Here is a 23,162-nt window from a genome sequence, read left to right as displayed (position 1 = left end):
TTGTGGGCTGTGCCTTTGTATGTGGAACTTCTTTCGCACGGTACGTAGCCAACCGTGCTAATCGGAGGTCGGGGGAAGCACAACAAACTTAACGCACAACAGCAGCATGTGATGAGTCGTAAACCCCTGTGGGGCCCAGAGGCGTTCCTCAGGCAGGGGCCTGGGGGCGGACCGCTCCCTCCGTGTTGCTCGCAGGAGCTGCAGGCGGCTGTCGGGAACGACAGAGAGGCAGACGGCCCCGAGAGCATCGCTTGCCGCACGATTGACCCCGTGAGTGGCCCTCTCCTGTAATCCAGCGATGGGGAGACAACACGCACGAGAGACGCCCACCTGAAGAGGCGGCAGGTTTCTACCCAGGAAGTACAGCAAGGAGGCTCTTTGCGTGCCCCTCATGCATGCGTTCCCTCCCCACGTGCATGGGTTTTCCTACAGTGCAGAGGATCAAGTGATCTGTGACCCCTTCCGAACCTAAACTAAGCTTGTTTTACTTATTTTGCTAGGTAAGGCCACTGAGCTATGTAGCTGTTTTTCAGAAGTGACCTGGCCACAAATATACAGCAGTAGACATCAGGGTCGAGATCGAACCCACGACCTCCTGTATACCAGGCCAGGTAGTTTACATCATATGGCCACCGCGGCTGAAACCGTCTCTCAGCCCCCTTTATCCCCATCTTTTTTTAAAAATTGCGACTGATGGGGCGGCTGGGCATGTGCCGTTGCGTTCCTCGTGATCCGGAGAGCCCCAGGGGGGAGAAGGATTTCCTTTGCCGACTCGGCACGAGCCTGGGGTGCGTGTTATGTGACCAGCGTGCGGCGGTGGCGAGTAGACGTCTCACTCCCGAGCGGGCAGAGAGACAGTGGGGAGAGAGCACGGGAGAAAGAGAGCGGGGAGAGAGAACGGGTGCAAAGCAAAACCCTCGCAAGCATGGGGGTAATTAACTCAGACTGGCCTCCCTCGGCTATGCCAGGGGTCTTTGTTGCATCGTTCTGGCACGGCTGTCCGGTTTTATCGGAGCCACTTTTGTACGGCAATTTGCGAGGCTTTGCCAATTTACATTCCTTGGTCTCTTTGATAGATTTAGTTTTGCCCCGGGTTTATCTTAGTTGATTAATTTTTACAGACATCTCCATGGGGCTTCCCGTTTTTTTCAGAAGTTGATCGATAATACCGCAGCCACTGTTCCAACAACATCATCGCAGGGCTTGTCATTTGGTGGAACTCAGATTTCACGGGAATTTATTAATATTTTCAAGCATATAAATGATGAATTTAACTTTCGACGTTTTGGGCAATGGCCCTTCTTCATAGCACGTGAACCGTGCCATTAAGTGATAATCCAAGTGGGCTCTTGTTGTAAATACCCGTGACGCATTAGCCTCCGACACTGTCATGTAAGAGGGGGCCGTGCCGCTCGCTGGACCGTACGAGAAGGAACTTCTAAATCCTTTTTAACAAAATAAAAAGCCAAAAAAAATGTACGTCGCTTGCAGTTCCCGTGCGTCCCGCAATCCATCAATCTTTGTGCTCGAAGCGGGAGATTTATTTTGAACCTCGTCCCAGAGAAAAATGGCGCAGTGCTCATAACGACATTAAATACTTAAGTTGCATTACGCAGCAGCAGTCGTTGATGGCGATGAGATCAGCGTGTCTTGTCTTGGGCTCCCCGCCACGTGGGCTTTTAGGAAATTGAAATTGAATCCGAGCGGAATTTACTCAAATTATTTTTTTACAGAAGTGAAACTTTCACTTGTGATGATGCCAAGCATAAGCAAATCTGCTCGCCGCATGCATAATACCGATAGGCCACGCACGCGAGAGGTTTTCCTGATTTAGAATCGCGTCTGTAAGAAGCTGAAATTGAAGGGTCGTTGCATCACAGAATACGGAAGAAAAATCGTGCACGTGCAGGGGTTCGGCTGTACGGCTCTTAATTCGCTTCTGTGCTTGATTAGCAACGCTTGATTAGCAACGCCTGATTAGTAATGTTTGATTAACAACGCCTGATTAGTAATGTTCGATTAGCAACGCCTGATTAGTAATGTTTGATTAGCAACGCTTGATTAGCAACGCCCGAAGGATGCGCGCTGCGGCCGCGGGCCTTCACAGGACACCGCTGCTGCGCCCCCCTTCCCATCCCCCCTCCCTCCCCCCGCGCGCCTGGCAGGCTTCGGCGCGTCTCCTCTTGGCGTGCGATTTGACGCGCGTGCAACGCAAATGGTAATGATGCATTCTAGGTAGGGCCCTGCTGAATTCTGTTGATGCCAATCTTGCTAATGGGCGGGGGGGGGGTCATACAGAGCTGGCTTGGAGCTATGCCAAAGAAGTCTGCTTTCTGCACGATTGCCTTGACCGTATAATAACACTCAAACTCCCCGCTGTCTCTCTGGGTAACGTTAAACCCTTGTTCAGCACCCGCTGTTCGTCAGTTTCAATTTGACGATGATAAATTTTGTTTTACTGGACCAAGTACACGAATAAAACTTCGTGACATTTCGCAAATATGAGGTGGGGGGCGGTGGATAAATGACGTTAAATTGAACCTTCACTATTAAGCTTTGCATACGTGCACGGAATGTGTGCACGATGCGGCCACTAGAGGAGCGACAGCGTCTTACGTTTCTCGACAGGATTGTCGAATAGAATGGAGACGCGCAAGGCGCAAGATAATTGCCAACAACCACCACCAAGCACCACCTCAACGATGGCTCCTCCTCGAAGACACCGGTGGTGGGAACCATCAGTCGCATCAGGACATCAACAACAAGCCGACATCTCCTACACGCATGGAATGTTAAAGACGTGAACCACAGTGGTGCAATTCTGGCCACGCAGAGACCCATAGAGATACATCAAGACCCATAGAGACCCATAGAGACCCATAGACATACATAGACCCATAGACATACATCGAGACCTATAGACATTCATTTACTACTATAATGAGCCAAGAATGTCTGTGTCCCACGTGTGACGTCACTCCACGTTGGCCAGCCCCCCTCATTAATACTCATGAACAGGTGACGTCCTCCACATGGACCCCCCCCCCTCATTCAAAATCATGAGCGAGTGACGTCACTCCACATGTAGCACCCCCCCCCCCCCCCATTAAAAATCATGAGCAGGCGACGTCACTCCAAATCGAACAGCCCCCCACATTAATAATCATGAAGAGGTGACCTTTTCCAAATGGACACCCTCCCCCCACCATTAATAATAATTAGCGGCTGACGTCACTCCACATGGGGGGGGGCGAGGCGCCTCCTCCCCCCTCCTCAGCGTCAACTTACGACCCTCGCTACAAAGGCAGAACCCTCACATCACGCGATCTCCGTCATGCTGTTGAGACATCAAAGTAAAAAGGACGTCAAGATGAACAAGGGATTATAACCTTTAAATTAAATAGGTCTGTGTCACCGCGGCCTTACAAATTGCACACGAATTGATGCAATGAATATCACGTCGCGGTCTACGTTTCGCTAGCAAGTTTCAAATTTACTGAAATACACCCATCCTTGGACGGGCAAACAAGCTAGTAGAGATATATTAAACATAAGCCACAGTAGTGTGTTTCTCTAGGTTGTGTGTCTCTCTCTCTCTGTGTCTATCTGTGTGTGTCTCTATGGTCTTGTTCTCTTTATGTGTCTCTCTGTGATTGTCTCTCTGTGGTTGTCTCTCTGTGTGTCTTTGTGTGTGTCTCTCTCTCTATGCGGATGTCCCTCTCTGTGGGTTGTCCCTCGGTGTGTGTCTCTTTGTGTGTGTCTCTCTCTCTGTGTGCCTCTCTCTCTCGATGTGTATCTCTTGCTCTTAGGGTTTTTTTGTTCCAGTTGCCCGCCTCTCTTGACATTGACATGCTAATATTCTCATTGGCACACCTCCCTCCGGTGGCTGGGCCTTCTCACATTTATATGCTAATCTCTCACATTTACATACAAATTCATTCTTTAGCTCTGCCCACTTACCCTTGGGTTGGGCCCACCAAAATCCTATATAACCTCTTGTTGCAAGCAGCTCTGTCTCCTACGTCAGCAGTTCTCCTGCTGTGTTTGTTTCACCTGATGACGGTTGCTTGTGTTGCGATTGAAACCTCGTGATCTATTAATTTCCTATCTACGTGACTTTACCGAAATAATCAAAAAGTATGGATTCCTGCAACCACGAAAGCTTCAAATCAAGATTCACAGTCGCGTGATTGTGGCCATGCACACAGTAACCCCGCTGTGGTCTGCATTCCTTCAGCGGAGGAGGAGGAACGGCGAAACGTCACAAACTCCTCTCTCTCCTGAAGTCCTCTTGTCTCGGCCAGCAGACTTCCACATTGGCATTCAGCTCCTGAACACATCGCTGCTGCTGCTGCTGCTGCTGCTGTAATCACGTGCAAGAATAGAATATAGCATTGCAACCCTGAGCTGCGACAATTAATCAATTTGAAGGGGGGGTGGGGGGTGGCTATGTGGTGAGCATCCCGAGTGGGTGGACAGAATTTGTTTTTGCTTGGAGTTGCTGCGTGCTGGGTGTGAGATTTGTCTCGCAGTGTTGGGGGTGCAAATATTCACCAGAGGAAGGCGGTTGACAGATGAATTACTTTTGCGGCCCTGAGTCTCGTTTAGAACGGATTCAAGCGCTCCCCTCGACGTTGGGAATGTGTTGGGACAAAGCACGCGACGTGCGGGTGAGCAACGCGGCATTGAGAAGAGACTCTTATTTCCTCTTGTGCTGTGTCTGTAATCGTGTGTGTGTGAAATCGTGTGTGGTCGTGTGTTTGATATAAAAAAAAATTTAACACGAACACACGATTGCACAGAGATGAAGTGATGTGGTACAAGATGATGTGGAGCTGAGTGGACTTGTTTGTGTATAAGTGTGTGTGTTCGTGTGATGCTGCCTACCCACCCCCTCGTGTGCCATGCCGTCCTTCATTAGTGCTTGCTAACAGCACTTGCCCCAACAATCTGGTAAGGCTATACGGGGAATCTTTATGTTTGTGTGATCGTGTGTATGGTGAACAGTGGTGCAGTGGTTAGTGCATTGTGCTACAAACCTGACCATCCGAGTTTTATTCCCGTACACGACCAATAACAGTGGTGAATATTTGACCTGACTTGGGCCTCCCCTAGGTCGATTCAGCTTTAATTAATTACCTTGTGCAGTTTGGAAACATCAGCACTGGGGAGACAGGCGGCGAGGCATGGTGCTGGCCACCCACCCCCTTGAGTGCGTTGCCGGCCCTCATAGGTGCTCGCAAAGAGCACTAACAGTCTGTGAAGGCTATATGGGGGATCTTGATTTTTGTAAGTGTGATTGCGTGTTTGTGTATAACATTGTTCGTGTGTGTAATCTAACCTATATAATTCATTTTTTGTCTATCTTTCTGTCCGTCCGTCTGCGTACGCTCCCTTGCGGGGGATGTAGCTCTCGGACCGTGGGGTTCGCCGAGATTAAATTTTGCAGGTGGGCATGCCCCCGGCCCCGCGGTAAACTTAGGCATTTCCGATTTTTCGTCTCTAAACTTTAAATGGGACCGATTATCGATTTAGCGCGATATTTATTTATTTATTTAACGCTTTATTTATTTAATATCGCCGACCGGCGCGGACCACGGCGGTTGCCCCTGGCAACGGGTAGCAACAACTTCGCTGCGGGGTGGACGCCATTTTTAATTCCCGTTAAAAATATGCGCACGCAATAACACGCGACTCTGAGCTAAATTCATCAAAGTTTCACGTCCTCTTCACTCCCCCCCCCCCCACCCCAATGTGTGCAATTACTATTATAGGGTCGGTAGATAATACAATTATAGCGATTAGACAGTATTATTGTAGCGCGGGGGGGGGGGGGTTAACGGCCCCAGTACCCAGCCTCAGCCGAATGGGCAATCTAGGTGAGGCCGGAGGCTCTGCACGGTACTAGGCCTCGACACGCAAGTCTGTCAGGCGTCGACTTTGTGGTATAAACTCGATATACCCAGCGTTGCCCGGGGGAAAAATACATTTAAAATCTTCTGAAAACTTAAAAACATAACATCCCAATGAAAATACAACTGTGTAATTAAAACTCTAAACCCGACCGCGCCAAGAATCGATTTTCTGAATCGCGAAAAGGAATCGAAGGTTGTAGATTCATTTAGAATCGCCTTATTTCCGTTTAATATTAGTTGGTTATAGAGTTGATATAAACTGCTACGAATGGGAAATATCCGGCGTTGACCGGGGCTAAAATATAATTAAAAACTCCTGAAAACTTTAAAACATAACATAAGTATGAAAATAAAACTCTGTAATTAAAAATGGAAACCTCCTATGCGCAAGGAATCGATTCTTTGAATCGCGCAAAGGAATCATCGAAGGTTGTAGATTCCTTTAGGATCGCCCTTAACATGTGGTGAGGGGGAGAGTGGTGAGGGGGAGAGTGGTGAGGGGGAGAGTGGTGAGGGGGAGAGTGGTGGTGGTGTGGGTGAGGGGTGAGGGTGAGTGGGGAGGGTGAGTGGCGGTTGTTAGTGGTGATTAGTGAGGGGTGAGTGGTGAGGGTTAGTGGTGAGCATGAGTGGTGAGGGTGAGTGTTGAGCGTGAGTGGTGAGGGTGAGTGGTGATTGTTGAGGGTGTGATTGGTGAGGATGAGTGGTGAGTAGTGAGGGTGAGTGGTGAGGGTGAGTGGCGGTTGTGAGTGGTGATTAGTGAGGGGTGAGTGGTGAGGGTGAGCGTGAGTGGTTAGGGTGAGTGGTGAGGGTGAGCAGTGAGGATGAGCAGTGAGGGTGAGTGGTGATTGGTGAGGGTGTGATTGGTGAGGATGAGTGGTGAGTGGTCAGGGTGAGTGGTGAGGGTGAGTGGTGAGCGGTGAGGGTGAGTGTTGAGGGTGAGTGGTGAGTGGTTAGGGTGAGTAGTGAGGGTGAGTGGTGAGCGTGACTGGTGAGGGAGAGTGGTGAGGGAGAGTGGTGAGGGAGAGTGGTGAGGGAGAGTGGTGAGGGAGAGTGGTGAGGGAGAGTGGTGAGGGTGAGTGGTGATTGGTGAGGGTGAGTGGTGAGGGTGAGTGGGGAGGGTGAGTGGCGGTTGTTAGTGGTGATTAGTGAGGGGTGAGTGGTGAGGGTGAGCGTGAGTGGTGAGGTTGAGTGGTGAGCAGTGAGGGTGAGTGGTGATTGGTGAGGGTGTGATTGGTGAGGATGAGTGGTGAGGGTGAGTAGTGAGGGTGAGTGGTTGTTGTGAGGGTGAGTGGTTGTTGTGAGGGTGAGTGGTGAGGGTGAGTGATGAGGGTGAGTGGTGAGGGTGAGTGGTGATTGGTGAGGGTGAGTGGTGAGGGTGAGTGGGGAGGGTGAGTGGCGGTTGTTAGTGGTGATTAGTGAGGGGTGAGTGGTGAGGGTGAGCGTGAGTGGTGAGGTTGAGTGGTGAGCAGTGAGGGTGAGTGGTGATTGGTGAGGGTGTGATTGGTGAGGATGAGTGGTGAGGGTGAGTAGTGAGGATGAGTGGTTGTTGTGAGGGTGAGTGGTTGTTGTGAGGGTGAGTGGTGAGGGTGAGTGATGAGGGTGAGTGGTAAGAGTGAGTGGTGAGGGTGAGTGGTGAGGGTGAGTGACGGTTGTGAGAGGTGATTAGTGAGTGGTGAGGGTGAGTGGTGAGGGTTAGTGGTGAGGGTGAGTGGCGGTTGTGAGTGGTGATTAGTGAGGGGTGAGTGGTGAGGGTGAGCGTGAGTGGTGAGGGTGAGCAGTGAGGGTGAGTGGTGATTGGTGAGGATGTGATTGGTGAGGATGAGTGGTGAGTGGTCAGGGTGAGTGGTGAGCGGTGAGGGTGAGTGTTGAGGGTGAGTGGTGAGCGGTGAGGGTGAGTGTTGAGGGTGAGTGGTGAGTAGTGAGGGTGAGTGGTGAGCGTGAGTGGTGAGGGTGAGTGGTGATTGGTGAGGGTGAGTGGTGAGGGTGAGTGGGGAGGGTGAGTGGCAGTTGTGAGTGGTGATTAGAGAGAGGTGAGTGGTGAGGGTGAGCGTGAGTGGTGAGGGTGAGGTTGAGTGGTGAGCGGTGAGGGTAAGCAGTGAGGGTGAGTGGTGATTGGTGAGGGTGCGATTGGTGAGGATGAGTAGTGAGGGTGAGTGGTTGTTGTGAGGGTGAGTGGTGAGGGTGAGTGATGAGGGTGAGTGGTAAGAGTGAGTGGTGAGGGTGAGTGGTGAGGGTGAGTGACGGTTGTGAGAGGTGATTAGTGAGTGGTGAGGGTGAGTGGTGAGGGTTAGTGGTGAGCATGAGTGGTGAGGGTGAGTGTTGAGCGTGAGTGGTGAGGGTGAGTGGTGATTGTTGAGGGTGTGATTGGTGAGGATGAGTGGTGAGTGGTGAGGGTGAGTGGTGAGGGTGAGTGGTGAGAGGTGAGGGTGAGTGTTGAGGGTGAGTGGTGAGTAGTGAGGGTGAGTGGTGAGCGTGACTGGTGAGTGGTGAGGGAGAGTGGTGAGGGAGAGTGGTGAGGGTGAATGGTGAGGGTGAGTGGTGAGTGGTGAGGGTGAGTGGCAAGTGGTGAGGGTGAGTGGTGATTGGTGAGGGTGTGATTGGTGAGGATTAGTGGTGAGTAGTGAGGGTGAGTGGTGAGGGTGAGTGGTGAGGGAGATTGGTGAGGGAGGTTGGTGAGTGGTGAGTTGTGAGGGTGAATGGTGAATAGTGAGTGGGAGTGGTCAGTGGTGAGGATGAGTGGTAAGGGTGAGTTGTGAGTGGTGAATGGTGAGGGTGAATGATGAGTACAGTCAATATGCACTGCTGTTATCATACCAGGTACTACCACCACAATATGTACTCCTCTCATCATAGCAGATACCACCACAGCAGTATGCACTGCTGTAATCATAGCAGGTTCCACCACAATATGCACTGCTGTCATCATAACAGGTACCAACACAGCAGTATGCACTGCTGTAGTGATAGCAGGTACGACCTCAGTCGGTATACACTGCTGTAGCGATAGTAGATACTGCTATCGAGTTGGTAGATACCGCTATAGTAAATACTAAAACAGTCAATATATACCGCTACAGTCAGTCAATACTGCTACAGTCAGTATATACTACTATACAGTCAGTACATACTACCACGGTGAGTAGCTACTAGAGTGAGTAGATACTATTATAGAGTGAGTAGATACTGCTATAGATTTTGTAGTTACTACTATAGTCAGTGGATACAACTATAGAGTCAGCAGATACTATACAGTTAGTCGTTACGAGTATATAGTCGGTAGATACTACTGTAGGCCCAGTAAATACTACTATGGTCAGTAGTTATTACAGTCACTAAATACTACTACACAGTCAGTAGCTACTACTGGCTCAGTAGATACTACGGTACAGTCAGTAGATACTACTACAGAGTCAATAGATACCACTTCCTCTGTTGTATGTAAGGTGTTGTTAGTATATATACCTACGAGGGGTAAAGATATTTTTTGAGGGGGGGGGAGACCGCAATTTTCGGAAACCTTTTGACATCAACTATTTACCCCACACTTTCTACAACTTTTTGGACTTGTGAAAGCCTCTTATATATTTGTTGGTGGAGAAATGTACAAACAGCCCACCGGGCTTTGACAATACCTTAGTATCTGTGTATATATATGTAAGGTTTTTAAGAAATATATTTTTCACCCGGGCAAAGCCGGGTACTTCCGCTAGTCCTATAATATAATTCTGTGTTGCCACCTTTGAAGTGCAAAAAAACAAATCCGGATGCAGTGTTAATTTGTGGAAACACAAAGTTCCCCAGAATTATTCTTTGGTTCTTTTCGGTTAAGTCACGTCTAAAAATAAAATAATAAATCAAAATAAAACAACACATTACGACGTTTCGATTGCAACACAAGCAATCATCATCAGGCATAAAGGAAATAGCAACAAAAATCTAACTAGAAAACTATAGACCGACATACAAGCAGACAGACATCACAACGGCACACATAGAGAGGAGTATACAGGCACACGAAAATTAAATAACCTAGTAAAATATTGAAATGTGATGTAATACAACACAGAGAGTCGGTTAACACACAACTCTCTGTGTTGTATTACATCACATTTCAATATTTTACTAGGTTATTTAATTTTCGTGTGCCTGTATGCTCCTCTCTATGTGTGCCGTTGTGATGTCTGTCTGCTTGTATGTCGGTCTATAGTTTTCTAGTTAGATTTTTGTTGCTATTTCCTTTATGCCTGATGATGATTGCTTGTGTTGCAATCGAAACGTCGTAATGTGTTGTCTTATTTTGATTTATTATTTTATTTTTAGACGTGACTTAACCGAAAAGAACCAAAGAATAATTCCTGCAGTCACGAAAGCTCCCAAATTAAGGTTCCCCAGAATACCAGGGGGGGACAGTGGGGTTTTCTCAAGAACAGGATGATGCAGATAAAGCATGCGGCAGGCTGGCCATGTCTCAGTAGCTGCTGAGGATCGCAGCAGCTACTCATCAAAGCTTCTGGCCAATGAGATTGAACTACCAGCGGTCATTCGTGACCTTCCCCCAGGTTTCATCAGCAGCGTCCGTCCCCGTCTTTTCCCAATGGAGCGATTTGGTTTTGATGGCGCGCCGCCACCAACTACCGCGGTCGCTGCGGCAGCGTTCTACATCGGCCGACTCGGTTACGGAGGGGTTTTCTCTCGGGTTCCCTGCAAGAGCGCCACGCTCTGCCCTTGTTTTCTCTCCGGGCACTCGGATATATCCGCCGCCATCTGGGCGTATTCGTCCGCCAAGCTCAACTTTTCCCGGACGCTCCGGGTTGCCTCGCCCTGTGGCCAAGCGTCAATGACGGACCAGGGAACGAGCCCCCAAGCGAGCCTGGGCTCCGTCGCCCCATGTTGACGCCCGTTCTCTACCCGGCGCTGACCATCATCGCGATGGACCGCGAGCAGATTACCTGGGGGGAGGGTTCGAAAACGGTGACCTCATCGATGGCTTAGCGACCGCTGCTCTGACCACTCGGATAATCCTATTGCACGGTGAACGACTCCAACGGGAATTGGCCAAGCGTAACAATAGCTGGGCTCTCCCCTTGAAGCTCCGTGGGCCCTTTTCCGAGTAAGTGAACGTCGCAGTTGAGTACTCGAACCGCCCATGTACCCCGGCGTTTTCCTGGTTAAGAGCACACTATCGCTCTGGCACAGTCACACCCTGTCCCCCCGCAAGGCTGATGGTGTCTGGGCGTGTGAAGGATTATTCATGACCATGGTGGCCGAGCGTCCCAGTGGAGGCCGCGTGTTACTCGCTGCGACCTTGCCACACGTTGTAGTGTGGCCGGGCCGTAGGAGTCGCGTCCGGTCTTTGTTCAAGGTGCCTCCGATTGCATCTCATGGCACCGCACTCGCAACACAAGACAAACAACAACAGCAACAACAACAACGAGACCAATGGAACAAAAACGAACGGCCACTAAAACAAACATGGACTGCAATGAGTGGTGGCCATGTATGGCTGCGTGATTTATTTTGGGAGTATAAACACAAGCTGCTGAGCACAGACCCCAAAGGCCCAAAGACGCCAAGAGCAGTCGGCCACACACAGCACCGTCAGAATGGCAACGGACGAGGATTAACGCGTTTGTTGAGTCGAGCGAGGTTATTATCGAAGCTTGGAGGAAGAGTCCATGTCAGGTGCTGCTGGCTGGCAGCGTGCTCATCTGGTCGCGGAATTGGCTGCTACATTTGTGCAGCTACACCCACAGCGTGGAGTTAACATTTTAGGACTACGCCTGTGATACTTACAAGTGTCGGTATTATTTAAAGTTAAGCTGTTTAAAATAGATTTAGTTTGACCGCGTGAGAACTCGAGACCAGGATGGAGTCTCTCTGGGTCACCAGAATAACAAAAGCAAAGACATGAACACTAAGTACGGCAATTTCAGTAAAATATTAAATCGGAGCAAAATCAATTGCATGGCAAAAGACGTTGAAAACAAGTGCAGGAATATAGAAAGCATTTGAATTTAACAAATGCCCAGTGGCAAATGTTTTCTTGGACAAAATACTTTTAACAATTGTTCGTAAGAAATACATTTTGCGTAAGATCAAACTGGATTCAGGGTGGTCGTTGTTGCGGTTTGTAAACAGACAAGGATTCAGACGGGAATATTCCCAAGTCTATAAAGTCAACAAATGCCCGTTTTGTATGTTTTTTTTTTACTTCTTTCGCATCGTAAATAGTAAAACCGTGATAATTATATAATCGGAAGTGTGGGGGAAGTATAACATACTAAATACAAGAAACTGTTCTAAAGAATCCAGGTTGTGAATCGAGATTCAACGTCATGGGGTCTCCGTTGTCCGTTTTACTCCGCGAGGCGCAATCTGGTGAATGCGATAGCCCTGCCCGGAGTTGCCAGTAAGTGTGGTACCAGACGTTCACCTCGTGGGCGACGCTGGTCGCACACCGGACTTGACCGCCAGAGATCATCGAAGCCACCACCTCCAATCCCTGGCCCCACATGCTGGCATCGTCACAAGCCCGCGTGCCCGCGTGCCCACGTTCAGAACAAAGAAAGCTAGGCACGCCGCTGGCCACCGTGTGCAGTGCTCTGAAGGCAGAGTCCGACCAGGCTAACGGAGCAACGTGAAAGGGCTCCGCTGGAGAACGTGCACACAGGCGATTATTCTGGGAGCATTAGCGGCCGCGTTGAGAGTAGCCCACCACGCAAGTGCGAGCAAAGCCGGGATCGTCCTGCTCTGCTGGATGACTCGGCAGGCCCGAGGTGTTGCCCGTCTGCATATCTGCATCACCAACTCTGTGGTTGAAGATCGCTCCCTTTCTGTTGCGCCTTTCGAGGTCTGAAGTTCCGGGCCTCGTGACCTTGTCGGCTGGCTGCGTTTTGCGATTTTTCAGCTGTTTTGCGATTACAGTCGTTTTGGGATTTTATGCCTTTGATTTTACCATCGTCGTATTTTTTGTTTTAAGCTAAGCTTTTGTGAAGCCGTAGCGAGCGTGGGTCGCGTTGAGCCCGCGGACGCGCGCCGCATGTTTATCGGTTGTTACTCGTTGAGCCGAACGAGAGATTTACGATGTCGGCAAAGCGTAAATCCACTGCGCGGTCCAGCACCCCCCAAGGGCGGCGCAACCCTGACCTGACCTCTGCAAGGGTCAGGTCTTCACCACGCAGGCCACGAGGGGGAGGCTGGAGTGTCACCTGTGCGTGCTCAGCCCGCCCGTGCGTTGGTGACGGCACAGGGGGTTTGCCACCTCGCAGTGACGGGGCTGTGCTGGCGTGGGCTCTGGAGACCGCTGTGGTGCTGAAGGCCCCAGCCGGTATTCAAACGGTAAAGAGTTTAGTTGCTCAATCAGTAAAACGAGTTGTTAGTGTGCTGCACGCACTGTGAACCCGCCAGCCTGGGTTCGATTCCTAGGCCATGGCTGACATGAATGGTGAGTGAGCTGCGAAATGGTCCTGCACCTACCCCTTCACGACTCGCATTGGTGATTAATGGCCAATCCACCCCCCATAACTCTAATGCAGCAGTGGGGGGGGGGCGGGGAGAGGGGTAGTTTCATCAACCAATGGATTCACCCAGGGGCTGTAGTTCATCGTAGTGAGAGGAGTTGAGTGCTGATTCATCCTGGAATCCCCGACTCTCCGTGAGTAACGGGAGGCAGGTGTAGGGGTCACATGGTGTGTGACCCGTAGATGCGTGTGCGTGTGCAGTCTAGGCAGCAGTAGTGTAGCGGTTAGCGCGCTGCGCTAAGAACCTGGCGATCAGAGTTACATTCCTGCTCACGGCCAACGCCAGTGACATTATCTGAACCGGTCATGGGCCTCCTCTAGGTCGACTTGGCCTGAAATCAGTACCCGGTGCGGTGTGTAAACATCGCCACTGGGGAGACAAAGGCGGCCGGGCGTGGTGTTGGCCACCCACAGCCTCGTGTGCCGTGCCGGTCTTTATAGGTGCTCGCTAGCAGCACTTGCCCCAACAATCCGTTAAGGCTACATGGGGGATCTTTGTCTTTGTGGGCTTGCGTCCAGCTATAAACAATATCGCCAATCGATAGCCTGTATCCTATCCTTTATTTTAGCCTCTCGTCCACTTTTTTATTTATGAACTCTTTCTCCGTCCTCCTCTGCTCCTGTGCCGTCCGTCAATTAAAAGCCTCCATTAGCGCCGTGGCTGTGGGGCCAACCGGTGCGGTGGGCGGCGCGGTGGGGGGAGACGCGCGGAGATTTGCGCGCGGGTTCGAGGCTGGCTATCCCACACGCACGTCGGGTTGACATTTTAATATATCCCTTAGAATGTGTGCAGTGTGCCGTGCGATGTTGCATTTAATAGATAGCTGCGTATCGAGGTTAATGGGGTGCGCGGACCGTTATCTGGTAGAGAATTCAAGGTCTCCTTAATCGGACTGAATAAATCAGCAGAATGAGGCGGCTGCCGCTGCTCTTGATATCGCCAGTGCCCCCTCGCATCCAACCATGGCCACTGTAACATAAAGTACAAGTGCCATCATCGTGTGCGCAGCCAGAGCGACGCATCGCAAGGAACGTCCTCCCCTCTCGATTAATTACTCATCGTTGAGTAGATTTGGTTTTGGCGCTTTCATCCTCACGGCGCAAAGGCGATCGTCGTGAAGGAAGGCGCCGCCGTGATTCACAGATGCAGGCTGCGGTAGTTCCGCGCTAGGGGGGCGATGTTGCTCCTGTGTCATGGCAGCTGAGAGGTTTATTTCTTTTCGAATTTTGAGCGAATTTTAAACTGTGACACCTACAGCACACGATGGCCTCCTGATTACCAATCGCGTCACGGGGATCTTTACGGTTAATCCGCATCGCCGTGGTAACGCCCTGCAGGGCGGCCTGTCGCATTCGAGCCGCGATCCTCTCCCATCGAGTGGCGAACGCGCCACGGGCTGGGTTGTGTCACCGCCCCCGGAGGGGGGCTGCCTACGCCGTTGGTCTCGTTGCGCTGTCGATCGAGGGGGGCAGAGTTGAGGCGGCCGGGTGAAGCGCCGGTTCACGGGAAACTCGTGAGGGGACAAGGCTACTCCACGTGGGAGCTCCGCCAGGCTCCCGCGGGACAACTTGACGGGCAGAGGCAGCGACGGCGGTGGCTCCCATGGAGTTCAAATGCAATTTGTAAGAAAGTGGCGCCCGCGGGGCAGGGGGTGACGTTTCGGGCGCCACTCATCCCCGGCGTTGAGCGTGGTTCATCGCGTGACAACGATTTAAAAAAAAAACGTGGATTGTAGAAGTTCCGGATAATAGGGCAACAGACGAGAGGTGGGCTTCCCTCAAGTTGCCGTTGATTTCACCGTACTGTCCTTCGGTTTAGGATTGGGCTGGGATCGCCGGCGAGGGTGGCGCGTGCTGCGCGCTATTGCGGGGGGAGCCCGGACAGCTGATGACTTATAGCCGCCACTGTTATCACCTTGCCCGTGCGGGGTTGACCCCAGCTACGAATTAGCATTCCCATTGCATGGGGAAACGTTCTGCGTGATTTAAAGATCAATTTGTCATTTTACTCCTTACGCGGCAAGTAGCACTAATAACCATTGCGAGAGATGTTTTAGCGAGCGGAGAGTGACGGAGAGCGAGCGCGATGGGCAGCGGTGCAGCTGGCATGTGGGCACCCCTCTGAAGGCGCTGCGGGTGACCGCACCGTGCTGTATAAGTATCGGCGCACACGCACCACGGTTTGATCGCAACGCCGATGCTGAAGTCCGTCATGAGACGTCTCGAGCGTCCCGCGAGGAGGGCGAGGAGGGCGAGGGGGGGGCGTTTTCAGTCTAAGTCTGATCGTTGCATTGGCAGCTGTGTGTCAATAATGTCTGTGTCGACATGACAATCTGGCCGGGTGGTGGAGAGTTCTAATTACGAGAGATTGTGTGTGAAACTACCACCAAGTGGCTGAACCCAGGAACAAATATGGATCTTACAGTAGTCCGGTGTGATAGAGTATGGTCATGGAGGCAGCGGTGGATTGTGATTCGCCATTTGAAATTGGTGTTTAAATTGGTGTTCCCAGTTCCATTCCCAGCCACGGTCCTGGGTCTCTGCCCCTTTACCAATCTGCGCTGACCAGACAACTCCCATGACGAACTCAATATGGTTAAGCCTTTTTCCTGCAGTGAATTGACATGGGCTGTATATTGACTCTTATTACAGTATTGTTACTTGTAGTATGAATGTACTTATGTGCTTATCAATAAATGCATGCCAGTGAGACCGTTCCACGTCTAATACGATTACTCAAGGAGATGCATACGAGGATTGCGGGCACCGCTAGGCATCACGATCCACCGCAGCGTTGACACAAAGTTCTCGGGCCCTTGAGCGAGGCACCGCCGGTGCCAGCAAACAAACGTGTCCCGGTCCCCCCTCGGCGCGGGCGCGCGACTTGACGATCACTCGGCCGGCTCGCCGTCCCATGGCCGGCGCTAACCCCCCGACGTGGCGCCGGCGTTGCAGGCTTCCACCTGTCATCACGCCTCTCCTCGCTGGTGCCCGAGAGCTGCCTGCTGATCGTGGTGGGGCTTCTGGCCGGGGGCATCCTCACGCTGACGGGCGCCACCTCGAGCAACGAGCACCAGGGCTCCTCCATGTCCTCCGAGGTACGAGCGCCGCACGCATCCTCTCCCTCTCTCTCTCCCTCTCTCACGCAGCTGCAGCAACAGCAGCAGCAGTAGCAGCAGGAGGCTGGGCTGCGTGGAGGCCTCTGCAGATGAAGCAGCGTGTCATGGAGCCCGTCCGTCGCGTGCCGTGTCGCAATCGCCCCACCGGCAGCGAAGGTCTCATTAGGCGCGTGTCTCCTCTTCCCCGCCGTGACGCGCCCGGCTATTAAACGGGAGAGACGGCTTCGAACAAACAATCCCCGCCACTCGTTGACGTTAATGATGGGACGCGCAGCGTGCGCTCGGCTCATTCCCGGGGCTGCGGCGTCACAGAGTTTGACGACCGCTGTCAAAACACAAACACTGCGTCTCTAACTGAGCAGGGTGTAACCGAGCGGGGTGTGCATTGAGACTGAGTGGGGTGTGTAGTGTGAGTGGGTGTGTAGTGTAACCGAGCGGGGTGTTGTTGTTTTTCTCGCACTGTCTGATTATAGGTGGCGTTGTGTCACCAATTTGGAAGGGTTTAGCCAGAGATCAATCGATTTAATTTTGTTCCGGATTTTGGGCAACTGAGAAAATGGGAGAGACGTCTTCTCGCGTTGCTTGGCACGAAGGGCAGCAGTTTGAGGCGTTTGGGTCGTTCCGATTTTGGTAATCGGCTAGCATGGAGCAGTAACCTGAACGGAGTTGAGCCAGTTTGGTGCGAATTGCCGGGTCAGGGTTTTTCATCGTCTGCTATGGGTGGGGGGCCAACCCCCTAGCACGACATTTGGCTTGTAGGCGTTCAGGCAGTGCATGGTGGCACCGGTGTGCAAGTGGTTCAAATTGATTTGGTGGTGCTGTTTGGTGGAAGAGCGTTTAAAGTAGATTGCACATTGGCAGAGCTGAAGGAGAGAAAGGTGGATTTAATTTTCCTAGCAGGTGCAGAGGCTTTGAGTAGCATTGTGCAAGGATGCATTGTCGAGTGGCATGAAGCCAGATATTTATCGGTAAGAAGCTTGCAGTGTTCTTGAATCGGAAGAACTTTGGTTTCTTGGTGGAGATGGTCAATGGCCGCCTTGAGGTGGCATCCTGTGGCGAGGCGAAGTGCTTGGTTTTGGGCAGTTTGGAGCTTTTGGTAACCTGTAGAGGAGAGGTTTGGGCACCAAATGGCACTGGCATAATTGATGATGGGACGTCCAATGGCTTTGTCGGTTAGGAGTAAAGTCTCTATTTGTTGACCCCAAGATGTGCCGGCTAAAGCTCGTAAGATGTTATTTCGTTTGTTAACTTTTTCATAGACGTTTCTGCCGTGTTGAGCGAAGCTGAACATGGTGTCAAAGGTTACACCTAGAATTTTTGGGGTTTTTGCTATTGGGAGGCGTTGATTGTTTATGAAGACGTTGGGATGTAAGTTTGCTTGATAAGGGTCAGGTGTGAAAAGGGTGACTGTTGATTTGGATGTTGAGAGTTGAAGCGATCTATTGGCTCGGAAAGTGCTGAGCCGTTTTAGATAGGAGTTGATGGAGTTTTCCATTTTGGGTATATTTTGATTAGAAGTGTAAACTGTGATGTCGTCGGCCGAGCGGGGTGTAGTGTAACCGAGCGGTGATCGATCCGTTGGGAGCTGCTGCGGCAGGGAACCCCCCCCCCCCCCCCCCCCGTACATGGTCCGACGGATGCAAGGTTGAGTCGCCAGCATAATAATAAAGATAATGCCAATTATTTAGCCAGGAATATCCACGATCGAGTGCTTGGTTTCGTATGAGGTGGAAAATCGGAGATACCTGGAGGAACGCACAGCATTATGGAGGAGGATCGGGAGGAGCATGATCACCACTGCCATCTCCTGGGCGCACCTCGCCACTGCGGCTCCACGTCCACAGCGGCTGCCACAGTCCTGTCGGTCACATTCGTGCTCGAACCCGCGTCGTCCTCACACGGCTGTGGGTGTGACGAGCGAGGATGTTGCACCCAAATGTGGGGACCGAGAGCAGTACGAGGATGAGCCCCTGTGCCCACACACCCACCCCTCTCGTCCCGCTACCATGCACGGCCGTGTGTGTGCGCGTACGCTGTGCACAGGGCGCAGAATGCCTCCGTGACCTTGTTGTTATTAATTAGGGAAGGTAAGTGAATGTTGCCGCGGTATTTTTAGAAGTACGGCTGGCGTCTCTGCATCGTGGCGCACATTCTCACCCTGTTTTTTGTGGAATGAATGACGCGGGGGCGAGCAGCCGCAGAGCTGGCGGGGCGGGAGCGGTCAATTGCTCACGGGCCGCTTGTCCATTTAGCTAATGAGCCTTCGTGGCAAACGAGCGAGGCGCAAATCAATGACGGGAGGGCCCGGATCATCGTCTAAATAACGGGGTCACAAAGCCAGCGAGCGAGCCTGCCGGTGGAGAACCAGGGGCAGCCCAAACAAAGGGCCGGCAAACTCTCGGCATCTAGCAACGCCACATGCGCGAGGACAGGGAGGAGGGGTTTGAGCGGCCGTCCTCGGTGATGAACGAGGCGGCCGTACAGCCAATGAGTGAGTTGTTGCAGTAGGCCTACTGTCCACTCTCATACGTCCGACAGGACCCTCCTGAAAAGAAAGAGCCCTGAAACTCGGTGAAACCTTCCTGGGAACGAACGAGGTATTAGCTATGACGGCACACAGAGCCGAGTCTACCTGGTGGCTATGCTATGAGGCATTGGAATGAACCACCGGTTTCATAACCGGTGACCCATCTGTGCGCTCAAGGTGGGAAAGCCTTTCGGGCTGTGTCGGCCCACCAGAACGGGCACGCGGGACAAGCAAGAATAATAATTACGATTATAATTGAGCACATTTGGTATTTGCGCCATTCTTGTAGTGCAGAGCCGATGACGGAGGAAGGAACTGCTGTGTTTCATGCGGCATGAGTCTGCCAGTATGTGTGCGATGTTGCGATGCAGAGTTCTGGGTGATAGCCATTTTGAGTAATTTGCGGTGTACTTTTTTTAATTCATCAATTTGAACCTCGTTTGGAATGGCGTCGCGGGGTCTGTAACATCCACTGTGAAGCAGACGGTGCATGGTCTTTTCGCGGTCAGTTCGCACCGCAGTGTTAGCCAGAGCGGCCAATGGACTCGAACCATGAACCTACGACTGGGCCTCTCTGTCGCACTATCGCTAATGCACCATCGCCAACGCACCATCGCCAACGCACTCTCGCTATCGCTAACGCACTATCACCAAAGCACTATCGCTAAGGCACCATCGCCAATGCACTATTGCCAACGCCCATTGCCAACGCCCATCGCCAACGCACTCTTGCTATCGTTAACGCACTATCGCTATCGCTAACGCACTATCGCCAACGCACGATCGCCAACGCACCATCGCTATCACTCACACACTATCGCTATCGCCAATGCACTATCACGAAGGCACTAACGGGACGAGTCACTCAAAACGTGTGGCGCACACCTCTGGGGTTGAGCGGAGATGCTGGACGTCAGTGAAAACTACTGGGCATCTGTGAAAAAGAGTTGTATAGCTCATCGGATTCCTCCAGTATAGCTCAATATTCAGATTCCGATGCTACCCGTGGCCAAAATAAGGAAGTCCCAGATGAGTGGCATGACAGTTGAACGGCAGCGACCTCCCGATATGTCGACCTGGGCGCCTCGGTGGCGAGATGTTAACTACTTCACCTGGTATGCAGGAGACGGTCATGGGTTCGATACCAACCCTCACGCCTGCTGTATATTTGGAGTTTGCATGTCTCTCCCCGTGGTCATGTGAATTCTTCTCAGGGTCCTCTGGTTTTTCCCTCCATTTTAGTATCAACACGCGTTTAGAGTATTTGGCTGCTATGAATGTCCACGTGATGACAAGCCACTTCGTTGAGCTATCATTTGTGGCCAGGTCGCTTGAGGAAAAAAAGAGCTGAATAGTGGCTCAGTGGGCCTTGCGTGGTAAAATAATATCGAACACGCCAGGGGCTTATCACCGGTCTGCGGCTGGCGTGGGAGGCGACGGTGCTGAGCTGTAACGGGGTGGTGACGCGCTGCCAAACTTTGCGCACGTGGAGAATGAAATGCGTCGCCCTGCCCGCTGCGCTCGTGCCGCTGCGAGGTGCCATCTGCTCGTCGCGTAACCGTGCGTGGCTCGCGGCGTTCGCTCGCGGACCGCTGCGCACCGAGCAGCTCCTGGTGCCGGCTAATAGAATCCCCAAACCTGACACGCGCTCCCACTGCTTTCTCGGTTGCTTGTTCGGATGCCACGAGAAAGAAGAGAGAAGACCCGAACGATGTTCTTCACTACTTTAGGGTCATAAAAACACGTCTGTAGGCACGCGCGGCTAAATTAAGCGCACGCAGGCGCTCTGCTCGTGACCCAAATGTAATTAAGAAGCACCCAACGCGTGGGTGACTCACTCGACCTTGGCAGGTGTCCCAGCGTTGGGGTTTGTTTGTTGTCTCACGGAAGCCGCGTGTTTGTCTTGCGGGGTGGGGGGAAGGGGTGGACGTCGTGGTGAGAGGAGACCCTTGCCCAGGTTGTCGCTGCAGCAGAAATTTCGTTCGAGTTCTGCTTTTTCAACTTGGAACCTTTGCGGAGGCCGGAGGTCTCCCCTCCTGCGAACAGTATTTCCTGCGTCCCCCCCCCTCTCCCGCACCGTTGCCAAGGGACGCGATTTTGTTTATAGTTTTCGCGATGCGACACTCCGGTTTTCGTGTGGATTCGCGCCATAAGCGGCAGCGAGTTTACGTGCTCCTCCCCGACGTTGTCTGGCCCCAAGGCTGTGAGGCCACGAGTTCAACATCGCGCGCCACCCCATTACTTAATTGGGATCGCACACAGCAGCAGCATCGCCCCCAAATGCACACAAAATTAGTCTTGAGGCTCGGTGAGGCTTTCATGAGCAAGCAAGCGCAATAATATCAACTAATTTAATAATCAGATAAACTGTCTCCACGTTCCTTGGTCTCCACATAACATATTCAACTGTTTCATATGCAACTCATCGGCTGCACAGCCTTCTGGGAGTGCACAATTTGAGCAGCGTCGTTTCAAAACGAGCAAAACTCAGGACCGGTTTCAACATGCAGTGTCTCATCAATAACGATGCTTTTCACGCATCGCTGCAACCCCGCAGAGGCTGGCCGAATCTCCCAGAACCTCAGAATGCCACTGGGTGCCACCCTACCTAACCCTCGTGCGCACTGTCTGTACCCCCCGCCCAGGTGTTCTTCCTGTACCTGCTGCCACCCATCGTGCTGGACGCCGGCTACTTCATGCCGGTGCGTCCCTTCCTGGACAACCTGGGCACGATCCTGTGGTACGCAGTGCTGGGCACGCTGTGGAATGTGTTCGGCGTGGGGCTGACGCTGCACGCGGTGTGCGCGTTGGTGCCCGCGCTGGGCCTCGCGTCGCTGGGCCTGGTGCACCTGCTGCTGTTCGCGTCGCTCATCTCGGCCGTCGACCCGGTGGCCGTGCTGGCCGTGTTCGAGGAGATCCACGTCAACGAGCAGCTCCACATCCTCGTGTTCGGGGAGTCGCTGCTCAACGACGCCGTCACCGTGGTGAGAGACGGGAAGGGGGGGGGGGTCAACTGCGCCGTCCGCGAGATAGGGAGAGTGCCTTGCGTGAGTGCGTGTGTGCGTGTGTATGAATGCACGTGTGTGCGTGCGTGTGGGTGAATGCACCTGTGTGAGTGCGTGTGTGTTTGTGCGCGTGTGAGTGCATGTCTGCATGTGAGTGTGTGTGCGTGCATGAATGCCTGCATGTGTGCGTGCGTGCGTGAGTGCGTGTGTGCGTATATGTGTGCGTGCGGGAGCGGTAGAGTAGCAGTTAGCGCTCTATGAGCCTGGAGATCCGGGTTCGATTCCCGCTCACAGCCAACACCAGTGATGATTATCTGAAGCGGTCGTGGGCTTCCCCTAGGTCGACTGAGCCTTACAACAAGTACCTGGTGCGGTGTGTAAACATCAGCAAAGGTGTCCGGGTGTGGTGCTGGCCACCCACCCCCTCGTGTGCTATGCCGGCCTTCATTGGTGCTGCTCGCTAACAGCACTTGCCCCAACAGTGTTAAGGCTATAGGGGGGATCTTCATGCGTGCGTTTGGGAACTGGACTGGTACCACCTGGACCTCTTTGGGACACAGGAGGTGCGGCGGGCTGGTTCTGGCTCCGGTCACCCTGAGGAGTCAACAGTGGGGGCAGGAAACTGCCAAACAACAGGGAGTGGCTCTCTGTCTTCAAAAAGACGATGGGACAGGTGGCAGCCCAACCAGGAATTGAACTCGTGTCACCAGCGTGTAGCACCCTGGCACGCCAACGTGGTGCCCTGGGCTCTTCCACTTCATTGGTCCCCAGGGATCGTGGCCTTGGCAGCGTGTCGGCCGCATTGATCTCCGTCCGTGGGCTCGTACCACTGATTGATTCCATCCCGAGATGGGCCGAGTGCCGTGTGGGGTGCCCGCGTGTCTAGACGAGGGTGGGGGGGGGGGGTAAGTCCCATGAATGAATCTGATTTTAGAGTGGTGTTGTATTTTCACGATACCCTACCCCACTTGATACCACACTGTTGTGTTGGAGTTTCTCATCATTTATAGATTTGATTATCACGTCAGATACACGGCATTATTATAAACATTGAGCACTTCAATTCTCCAGCAAGT

The 23,162-nt window shown here is 52.3% G+C and overlaps 1 protein-coding gene across 3 annotated transcripts in view; it reads left to right on the top strand.

The window, feature by feature from the left end:
- Positions 1-23,162, top strand: part of LOC144733471 (Na(+)/H(+) exchanger beta-like) — a 67,522-nt gene that overhangs the window by 17,431 nt on the left and 26,929 nt on the right. For all 3 annotated transcript variants that reach the window (XM_078615388.1, XM_078615387.1, XM_078615389.1), the window contains exons 3-4: positions 16,391-16,533; positions 21,727-22,065. In XM_078615388.1, the coding sequence (XP_078471514.1) occupies positions 16,391-16,533; positions 21,727-22,065 (482 nt within the window). The remainder of the gene's footprint in view (positions 1-16,390; positions 16,534-21,726; positions 22,066-23,162) is intronic.

The sequence above is a fragment of the Lampetra planeri genome, chromosome 47 (assembly GCF_965212315.1).
Source record: "Lampetra planeri chromosome 47, kcLamPlan1.2.h2, whole genome shotgun sequence".
Taxonomy (NCBI): domain Eukaryota; kingdom Metazoa; phylum Chordata; class Hyperoartia; order Petromyzontiformes; family Petromyzontidae; genus Lampetra; species Lampetra planeri.
This window is presented reverse-complemented; position numbering and strand designations above follow the sequence as displayed.